Here is a 10,116-nt window from a genome sequence, read left to right on the forward strand (position 1 = left end):
GAGGAGCACATATTGCACATTTTAAAGGGGGTGAGCCTCCTGAAAACCTCCACCTATTGGGCAGATAAATTGGATGAATCTTTTACCCTGGCAGATCGTGCTGCCCAAAGCACAGGCAGGATATTTGAGATATATCTGTTTACTTAAAAGGAGTTTGGGGTTTACAATTGATTCTTGACATTAAAGATGATTTTAGTCTGACTCTTAGACCCATAAAAGGCTGTTAGGAATTTAGAGAACTCCACCAGGAGTTTAGAGGTGCTTTTATGTCTTTTTAGGGAGTGAGTGCTGCAACCCATCCAATTGCTGGGCTCAGCTGTGCTGTGTTAATGGTTGGACTTGATCCTAAAGGTCTTTTCCATCCTGAATTATTCCAGGATTGAGCCCTACCCTGTGGAGATGAGGTTGGGCTGCCCCACACAGGGTTGCCACAGAGGTCCTGCTGTGGTGGGGCGGCTGCTGAGGCCAGGGCTGATGTTCTTCCCATAATTTGAATATGTTTTTCCTGAACTTCCAGCCCTTGCTCGTAGCTGTGTTCCAGCCTGTTCTCCCGAGCCACACAAATCACAGGGAAAGGTAGAACCCAAAGCTGCTCCATAAATTCTCTCGTTTGTGCAGCTTTGTATGCCCTCAGGGGGTACTTCTGCTCCTCTAATAATTATTTATATTTTGGAAACAACTCCGTGGCCACCAGGCATGATAAAAAGACAGCAACACCTTGTGAATTCTATCAAACTTTAAATGTGATCTTTTCACTAATATATTCATATTAAATTGCTACCATTTGCCCAACAAGCCAGGTGTGTCCTGGGGGAGGGAAAGCAATCTTTCCACAGCCCAAACTTTTCCAGGCTCCCATTGTAGCTTAGAAATGTACTGGACCAGAGTTAGAATGTCGTGATCTGCTTCTGCTCCAAGCTCTGGGCATCTCCCAAGGGTTTTTCAGTGTATTAAACATGCAAATAAATTTATTTGGGTGGTGGTGACTCTGATTTGAGTCCAAAAATTCCCAGCAAAAATCACCCCCACATTCCCAGCAGAGTGGTGATTATTCAGTTGTGCTGATGTTGGCTTGGAGGCATCCTCAGAGCTCCTCTTTCCCTCATTCCAGGCAAGGAAGGGCTACCAGAAAACCATCCTGGAGATCAACACGCCCAAAGTGGAGCAGGTGCCCATAGTCGACATCATGTTCAATGACTTCGGAGAAGCGGCACAGAAATTTGGATTCGAGGTGGGACCAGCTTGCTTCCTGGGCTAAAAGAGCCACCTGAACCTAGTCTCCAAATGAGCAACCTCGTAACCTCATTGCGCCATTTAATTAAAAACAAAAAAAGAGAAAAAAGGAAAAAAAACGGAGAAAAAAAAGAATTCCTCCTCACGTGCACGGTCTGAAACTGGACAGCGATGGGTTATTTTTTTTTTTCCCCCTCCTCCTCCCCACCTATTTTGTTGTGTCCCTGGTTCTGCCCCAGCCCCTCTGTGCCCCCCTCAGCCATGCCCAGGATGGATATGGAATCTCATGACCAACAGCCACACACGGAGACCTGGCCCTGTCCCTGCTGCTGCCACCGAGCTGAGCCCACCTCCAGCAAACTCCTCCTCCTCTTCCTCCTCTTCCTCTTCTCACCAGGAAGCGTCTGTTTGTTACTAAGGAAAAAAAAAAAAATGGAAAAACTTGAAATTCCTCGATGTTGAAGTCCTGGCAGTCCTGGATCTGAAGCTCCTCTGATGAGTTTTGTTGCCTTCCACGAGGTTTGGATCAGCTCCAGCATGGCCAATTCCAGAATTTTCCATGTTTCCTCCGCTGAGTTTGCCTCACTCCGCGTTTTCCAAAGTGCTGACTCAAGGTCACACTGGGCATCTCTTTGCCTTGTCTTAAAGGTGCTTCTATTTTTGTATGTTTGTGAGTAAATATTTGTGTCGTATTTTATTTGAAATGTTGGAATGTTTCCGCCTTCAAACCATGCAAGTGACCTTGTCTGTATTGAAGCCACCCCATCCCAGCCAAGCTTCCAGCTGGGAATGAAGACAGCAGCTCCTGTCCCCACTTGTGCCTCTGCCCAGCCCCAAACTGGGGTCTGGAGCCTTGGAATTTCCCCCAGGATCAGGTGCAAACCAACCCCCTGAGCCACAGATGCCTTTTGGAATGATTCCTTTCCAAATGAGGAAATTAAAGCCACTTTTTTAACAAAATTCCCTACAAATCCCCTAATCTAAAAGCAGGATCTGCATTGAGTCTCTGCCTTCTCATTCACTTGCTTAACCACCCATTTTTTAAATTAATTCTTCTTTTTTTCTTTCAGCATTCCTTTAAAATGATAAGAATTAAACCTGAATCCGTTCCCAGTGGCAGATCCCAGTGGCAGGGGAAATCCATTTGTCCTCTCTGAATATCAAGAATAAAATAAAAAAATAAAAAACTAAAAAAAAAAAAAAAAAAAGGAAAAAAAGGTGCTTTTTATAGTTATTTTTACATATCTCTGTGGTGCTATCTGATAACTTTAACACAACACTGGGGATACCCTGCCACTGGCCAATCTCCCACTTGGCTTTTTAGGCACTTTCAGGCAGATTTTGGCTGCTGATAAATGCATGGCACCTTCTTATCTCTTCTGTCCAAATCCTGCTCCTCTCCTTCCTTAGATGCGCCCATGTAAAAAAAAAAAAAAAAAACATTAAATGTCCTTACAATTTTTTTTATTATTATTATTTTTTGGTTTTCCCAAGGATATCCACGTCTTTTCCTGGTTGGAAGCAGAGCAGATTGTCCTCAGTGGCTGAACGTTTGTGGTGCTAATTTATGTAGATGTTGGGTGTCCTGAAGCCGTGGGGGTGCTGCCCGCCCAGCAATCCGGGGAATTTGCAATTTTCCTGCTCTTCCCACTCTTTCTTATTCCTTCCACGGCTCCCAACGTGCTGACACCCTCTTCTTTTCCCATTTATTTTCCCTTCCTTGCCCATTTTCCTTCTTCAGGTCTCTCAGCTGGAAAATAGCCGTTGCAAGGTGGGGTTTTTATAAATTATTATTGTTATTATTATTATTATCCTTCGGCCCGGAGCGTTCTGCTCAAGGGGGATTTTTCACCAGCAAGGAAAAGACATCACATTTACTGTGAAAAAAGCCTTTATATGATGTCTTTTCCCCCCTCCTGCCCAATTTGAGAGCAGCAGCATCCGAGGGAGGGAGCGGCGATGCCAGGGGTGCTTTTGGGGCCTGGAGGAGCTGTGTCCATCCCTCTCCCTTCTTCTCCTGTGCTCTCTCTCCCACTTTAGGGAATTAAAAAAAAAAAAAAAACCCAAAAGGTGCTACCCTAAAAACTGCAGACTCCGGGCAGCAGAGCAGTGAAAAGGAATTTAGGATAATAAATAAGGAATTCAGCTTCTCAGTCACCTTGGCAACAGCGGGAAGGGCAGGAAAGGTTGCACATCCCAGCAAAGCCATATCCTGATATTTCTGATATTTTGATATTTGTCCACACCTGTGTGTGTGTCTGCCCAAGTCATGGGATTCTGTTCTCAATTTTCTCAATTTTCTCATCAAGGGAGCTTTTTTTTTTTTTTTCCTTTTGATTTCTCTGCTTGAAGAAGAAGAAGAAAAAAAAAGAAAAAAGAATAAAAATTTCCTCTGTTGAATTCCACAGTGTTGTAATTGTACTGAGCTCCCAACTGTTCCAATCCCCCCCAGACCACTTAGCTACGGTATATTGCAATAAAATTACTACTTGTATTTGCAGACCTTCTTTTTGTGTAATTTTATTTCCCTCTTCCCCTTAATATATATTGACTTGAACAAATGTTGATAAGAAAAATAAAACCTATGGAAAAAAAACCCCAAACTTTTAGTACATAAGGCCCTTTTTAAAATATAGTGTCAAATGCCGTATTGTACATTTCTTCAAAGTCCAATAAACATGTCATAAAATTTAAGTGTAATGCCCATAAGAGCTATTTTTAAATATTTTAAACCTGTGTAATAAAGGAATAAATGTAATAGATTTTTTTTTTCAATAAATCAAGTTTACTGTTTCCACCTAAACCCCCGTGATGTTGAATCTCTTCTTGGAGTTGATTGCAGCGGGATTTCCCCAGGACCCCCCTGCCCTGTGGAGCCTGGAAAGTTCAGCAGAGCTGCAGTGCAAGTGCTTAAAGGTAAAGAAATACTGTAAAATATGACTCAAACCCATCGTGGGGAGGAATTCCAGGCCTGGAATATTTTCTTTGTTGTTTTTTCTTTCTTCTCAGTGAGAAGTTCCAGTGCAAAAATCCAACCTGGTTTTGGTTGGATGTGGAGGAGAAGATTGTGTGGCCACCAGCTCTTCACCTTCTTCACAGCAGCAGAAACTTCACCAGAGGAGTTTTTCTCTTATTGATGTTCTCATCCCAAGACAAATTTAGGAAAAAAAAATTCCAGCTTCTTGGTGAGTTCCTCAACCCCCAGTTTCCCGTTCTTGGCCCCACGGCTCTGCTGTGTGGAAGGAAACACCACAGGGAACACTTTGCTCATCCTCTCCTCTTCTTCTCCTGCAGGTTTCACTCCAGGATCCTCTGGAATTCACTGTGGGAAACTCCACCAGTAGCTGCCACTGGATCTGAGTCACTCTGGGCCTCAGGAGCCTCTCCAAACAAGCCTTGCTTGCTGCTGCTGCTCCAAGGGATGTTGGACCTTCAGGAGGTGACATCTGGAGCTCTGCAGGTGGGTCAGGGGCCACCAGCCCAGCTCTGTGGTGGCCAAGCAAAGCTCGGTGTCCCAAAAGCTTCTGCCCTTCACTCACTGGATGCAGAAGGTCTGTGATGATCTTCAAAGGTGTTCAGAGAAAGAGCCAAAGTCACAGATTGGGGTGGGTTGAAAGGGAAATTGAAGATCAGCCCCAGTTCCATGGGCAGTGCCTTCGAGGCAGGAAGAAGTTCATTTCTTCTCATAATGGAGCAATAAATTCTTTTTCTCTGAAAGATTCAGGTGTCCTGTGGCTGCTATCTCAGTGCAAGTCCTTTCTTTAGAAAAAGTAGCCTACGCAGCGCAGCTTCTATTTTAACATTTTTTATAACTAAAACTGTGTTTAACACTCTGCTTAAGGGAATTAATACAGCATCACTTTCTAACACAACACATATAATATTCATTGTAATATGTGCGAAAAGCCAATCACAAAATACACATTTTTCACATGGGGTTTTATTCTAAGTGCCCTGGGCTGGGATTTGTGCCCTGGGCTGGGATTTGTGCCCTTGGGCTGGGATTTGTGCCCTGCTGTGTGAGGAGAGCCGGTAAAACCTGCAGAGTTTTCCCCTCGCTGTTGGTTCTGCAGGAAGATGTGTCCATGTGCTTCCCACACTGCTGCCAGGTGTGAAACAGGGGCTGGGGTGGGATTTGCTGTCTGCCTGGGACATGGGAACTGGTTTTTGCTCTGGTTTTCAGCCCTGCTCTGGAGGAAGAGGCCCAGCCCAGTGCTGCTCTGTGACCAGTCACTCCCTGCTTATTAACTTGGATTCCCTTGCCTTGCTTCAGTTGCACTCCATCATCTCAAAGTCTTTTACAGCCTGAAGAATTTTGTGATCTAACAGGTGGAGCACTGGCTGTCCCTAAAGAAGCCCATCCCACGTGATTTGTAGGAGTGGGATGGAGAACAGAGACCAGAGGCCCTAACCAAACACAGCTGGCTTGGACCCAAGGCTGCACCAGCACAAACCAGCACATCCCAGTTCCTGCTGGGAGCTGGGAAAGGGGACAGGATCACAACCCTGCCCTGTCCCCCTCCCTGTGCCCCTCAGGGTCACATTGGGACCACAGCTCCTGCTCTCCACAGGATGTCACAGCTCTGGTTGGGATGCTCCTGCTGCTGTCGCCTCTCCAAGAGATGTTCTTCCCCCATCTCCTCAAACCCTGTGTTTACAACAGACTGGTAAAAATAAAAATGGCCAGAAAAGGAGCGTTGGCACTGGTTAAATTTAGAGAGCAGATCCTGGGCATCCCCTCCCTGTCTAGGTGAGTTTTGGCAAACAAGAAGGGAAGCTGTGAATGGGTGTTTCATACAAAGGATGGAGCAGCCTGAGTGCCACCAGAGCTCTCCTGGAGAGACAGAAACAGCAGGACCAAGTGGGAGGCTGCAGTGAGGAGGGGAGAGGATTGTGCATGAATTAGCATGGAGAAAATATGCAAATTGTTGGGTAGAGTGAGGCTCTCGTGGCATTCAAAGGAGCTGGAGCTATTCTTGTCCTTCAGCTGCTTTTTGTCCTGCATCTTCTCCCAGCCAGGCTGGATTTGGCTTGGGTTTGTTTTTATTAATGTCTCAAGCAAAAAGAAGAATTGATCTGACCCACAGCTCTGGGAAAAGGAAAAAAAAAAAAAACCCACAAAAAATTGTGTTATGTCTTCCTGTGAGGAAAAACAAGTGAGCTGGAGGTGCTTCTGGCAGTTCAGCACCACCTGTAAATTAATCTACAGAGTGCCCAGAAAAGCTGAAGCAGTGCAAGTCAGATGTGTCCCCTCTCTTCACACCTTGCCCAGGAGCTGGGCCTCTGCAAATTACCTGCCCTGGCTTTCCAGCCAGACAATTCCCTTTTTTTTTTATTTTTTAATATATTTTTTAACAGGACTTCTCAGTTCTGTGTCTGTCTCTTGGCACTATGAGCCCGGTGTCCCTCTGCCATGAGCAGGTGGGAAGCAAGGATTTATCATAATTATCGAATAATTATATTATCCCTGCATAATCTGGATTTTCCTTCATTTTTATTTTCTTCTCTTGTGCTTTTCCTTTGAGGCCAAGCTGGGCTGATGTTCCCAACATCTGTCAGGGGCTGTTTAGGCAGGGCTGCTCCTCTGCCATTGTGCAGTGACCCAAAACCAGCCTTGGAAATAATTCATCCTTCTTAATTCATCCTTCCCTCAGCACTTCCAGCTCTGGGGAATCCAATCCCTTTTCCCATTAGGGGATCTTCTGTGGAAATGCTGGATTTGGGGTCTTGCACTGAAAACTCATTTTGTTTTTGATCTGAGAGCAGGAGGAGTTTAGTGAGCTGTGTTTTTATTAATGGCACCTACCGCCACCTCATTTATTCCTCATAACTTCTCTGCCTGCAGATTTTCCCCGTCCTGGGGCATCGTGGCAGCAAAGTGATTTTCTCCAGAGTTACAACGAGGATGCTTCCTATAGCAGCAAACAAAACCCAATTCACGCTCCTATTAACAGCACTTCTCAAACATCCTGAGCAAAAGCAAACACCCCAAAGAAACCCAGCACACAAAACCCTGCGGAAAGCAGCTGTTCCCTCCTTCAGAGGGGAGCAAACGTTGCTTGTTCCTTCGGAGAAGCACAACGAGGGGAGCTGCGAAGCGCTGAAATTACATCTTGTAAGCACTGCCTGTCACGCTCAGAGGCACCCCTGCAACAGCCAGAGCCAGCCTGGCAGCCCTGGGACTGCGTGTTCTCATCCTGCCTAATTATTAATATGTTAATTGGACAGTGGGATGTTGTTCTTTGCGGAAAATTCCCTGCGCCGCGCTTGGATTATTCTGGTTTTTTCCCCTCAGTCTGCTTCTCAGCGCGCAGATTTTTTGAGCAGAGCCTGAGGGATCTTTTTGCCCCATCCCTGGAAGTGTCCAAGGCCAGGTTGGATGGGTTTGGAGCAGGTTGGGATAGTCAAGGTGTCCCTGCCCTGTCCCTGGATGAGCTCTGAGCTCCCTCCAACCCAACCCATTCCTGGATTCTCTGATTGCCTGGGCACTCCAAGAGAGTCCCAAGTCAGGAGAGCATCAGGAATAATTCATCAGCAGTACATAGATGATCATTCAGATGATAATTCATCAGCAGTGCTGATAATTTGGGAATATCCCACAACCTGAAGGCGGAAGGGCATTGCCATGGTTATGTCATTTCCTGGGGATCCAGAGGGAAAAGAATACCCTGACTGTGACTTTTTAACTTTAAAATGTCACCAGGAGCTGTTGGGGGTGAAAAGGTGCTCTCACACATCCCAGGTGTGGTGATGAGTAAAATCTCTTCAGGATTGAGGCACAAATTCACACCCAAAGCTCTCCTGGGGGCTCCCAGATGGAAATCTGTGATGGCATTCACAGGGGTCTTATGTTGAAGGAAGAGACAAGGATCTGACTCAGTATTTCAGAAGGCTTGATTTATTATTGTATGATATATATTACATTAAAACTATACTAAAAGAATAGAAGAAAAAGTTCTCCTCAGAAGGCTAGCTAAGAATAGAATAAAAAGGAATGAATAAGGTTTCTGTGACAAAGGTTTCTGTCTTGGACAGAGAGCCCAAGCCAGCTGACTGTGATTGGCCATTAATCAGAAACAACCACATGAGCCCAATCCCAGATGCACCTGTTGCATTCCACAGCAGCAGATAACCATTGTTTGCATTTTGTTCCTGAGGCCTCTCAGCTTCTCAGGAGGAAAAATCCTAAGGAAAGAATTTTTAATGAAAAATGTCTACAACAGAAATCTGGGCTGGGAAGTGCCTCCCTTCAGCCCCCATCTCCCCCATTGCTCCTCACTGCCACCAGCACGATGCTGGATTTCAGGAGGGAGCAGCAGCCACTACAAAAAAAACCCAAATTGTCCCTCTTTCGGATTTTCCCTTCAAGCAGGTTGATCCGAGACCCTGTTGAAACAGAAATCAAAAACTTGCCAGACTCGAAATATTAATTAAGATACACAACAGGGAGAGAGGGGGAGAGGAAGGAGGGGGGCATCCATTCAGGAATTATCTGTTCCACGAGGCAGCGTTCGTGGCTTCCACACACATCCATCATTTTTGGGAGGGGGAAAAAGCAAGAAATTAAATCCAGCCCCAGAGGAAGTTTGTCCACCACCATGGATTTAATTTCCCAACTTGCATCAGGCAAAGATTAACCTTGCTGAAGGGCACCAGTGGAGCGGGGAGCAATGTACAAATTAATCCCTGCTATGAGTTTCTCCAGGAGGAAACACTGAGCAGGATTAAATATTTATTGTATATAAATACCTTCTTTCCCACCTCCCCCATTTCCCCTCCTGATCTGCATTTCAGGCTCCTTCCAGTTTGCCCAGCAAGAGTGCAAGGGTTTGTTTTTCCTCCTGGATGAGGAGGAAGGTTTGAGGAATAATTCATTTGCCACCTTGATTTTTCCCTTCCCTCCCTTCCCAAGATTGATACCGTGGCACTTAAAGGGGAGAAAATCAAGTTGTGCTGATCTATGACCAGGCACTATTTATTCTCATCTGCAATTTTCTTCAGCATCCTCAGAATTAAAATCCCTTTGCAATCTCTGCAGCTGCTGCAATGTGCCATTTCCCTGCCTGCCCTCCTCAGATGTCTTTTCCCTCTGATCAGGGCCCGCCGTTATCGATGATGTGATTCTGCTTTACATTCTGATGCTTCTGGGGTTTTTTGGGCCATAAATAATGTTCCTGTGCAGCTCAGGCACAATCATTCTGAGGGTTTGTTGTTGCTTTTTTTTTTATTTTCTTATTCCTTTTCCTTCTCTCTTTCCATTTCTATCTTTCTCCAGCTCTTGCAAGGGGTGATAAATTCAGAATTTCTTCCCCCAGTGTGCGATATGGAGCCCATCCCTTCTCACCTGGGGTTTAGGCTCAGGGGTGATCCTAAAAACAGGAAAAAAAACCCTTTTCCATGGATCTTGGGCTTTCTGGGAGGAGCAAACCATGGCTCAGCACTTTAATCCTAGAAAGCAGCAGAGGGGCACACGGTCCCTCTGTTGTCCCCAGGTGGGGACATTGTTGGAGCAGATGAAGATGAAACCTGGTTTTTTTAGAGATTTCCTGTTTTCCATGGATATTCCTCCTCGATGGGATTTGGGCTGGCATGGATGTGCCCTCTGCATCCTGCCCCAGCCTCCTGGAGCAAAGATGTGACAGCAAGGCTGCAAAACATTTATATTTAGGGATATTTTTTTGTCTGATTAGAAATAGAAAAACATCTGAAAAGCATTTGGACATGAAAAACATGAAAAATATCTGAAAGCAGCTGGAGATGAACCATCCCACCAGGTCCTTGCACCTCTTGATTCCTCTCTCCATGACCTGTAGAGTCTCCCCCTGCTCTCTCCATGACCTGGAGAGTCTCTTTGCTCTCTAGATGACCTGGAGAGTCTCTCCC

At 45.5% G+C, this 10,116-nt stretch overlaps 1 protein-coding gene and 1 long non-coding RNA gene across 3 annotated transcripts in view; both read left to right on the forward strand.

The window, feature by feature from the left end:
• COL5A1 (collagen type V alpha 1 chain) overlaps positions 1-3,836 on the forward strand; it is a 130,323-nt gene extending 126,487 nt beyond the window's left edge. For both annotated transcript variants that reach the window (XM_063174962.1, XM_063174963.1), the window contains exon 66: positions 1,112-3,836. In XM_063174962.1, coding sequence (XP_063031032.1) covers positions 1,112-1,258 — 147 coding nt within the window. In that variant the 3' untranslated portion in view covers positions 1,259-3,836. The remainder of the gene's footprint in view (positions 1-1,111) is intronic.
• Positions 3,837-4,532: 696 nt separating this feature from the next.
• Positions 4,533-9,429, forward strand: LOC134428209 (uncharacterized). Its single transcript, XR_010030340.1, has 3 exons — positions 4,533-4,693; positions 5,805-5,983; positions 7,079-9,429. It is a non-coding gene; the product is annotated as an uncharacterized LOC134428209 (long non-coding RNA).
• The last annotated feature ends 687 nt before the right edge of the window (positions 9,430-10,116 follow it).

Source organism: Melospiza melodia, chromosome 22 (genome assembly GCF_035770615.1).
Source record: "Melospiza melodia melodia isolate bMelMel2 chromosome 22, bMelMel2.pri, whole genome shotgun sequence".
NCBI lineage: Eukaryota > Metazoa > Chordata > Aves > Passeriformes > Passerellidae > Melospiza > Melospiza melodia.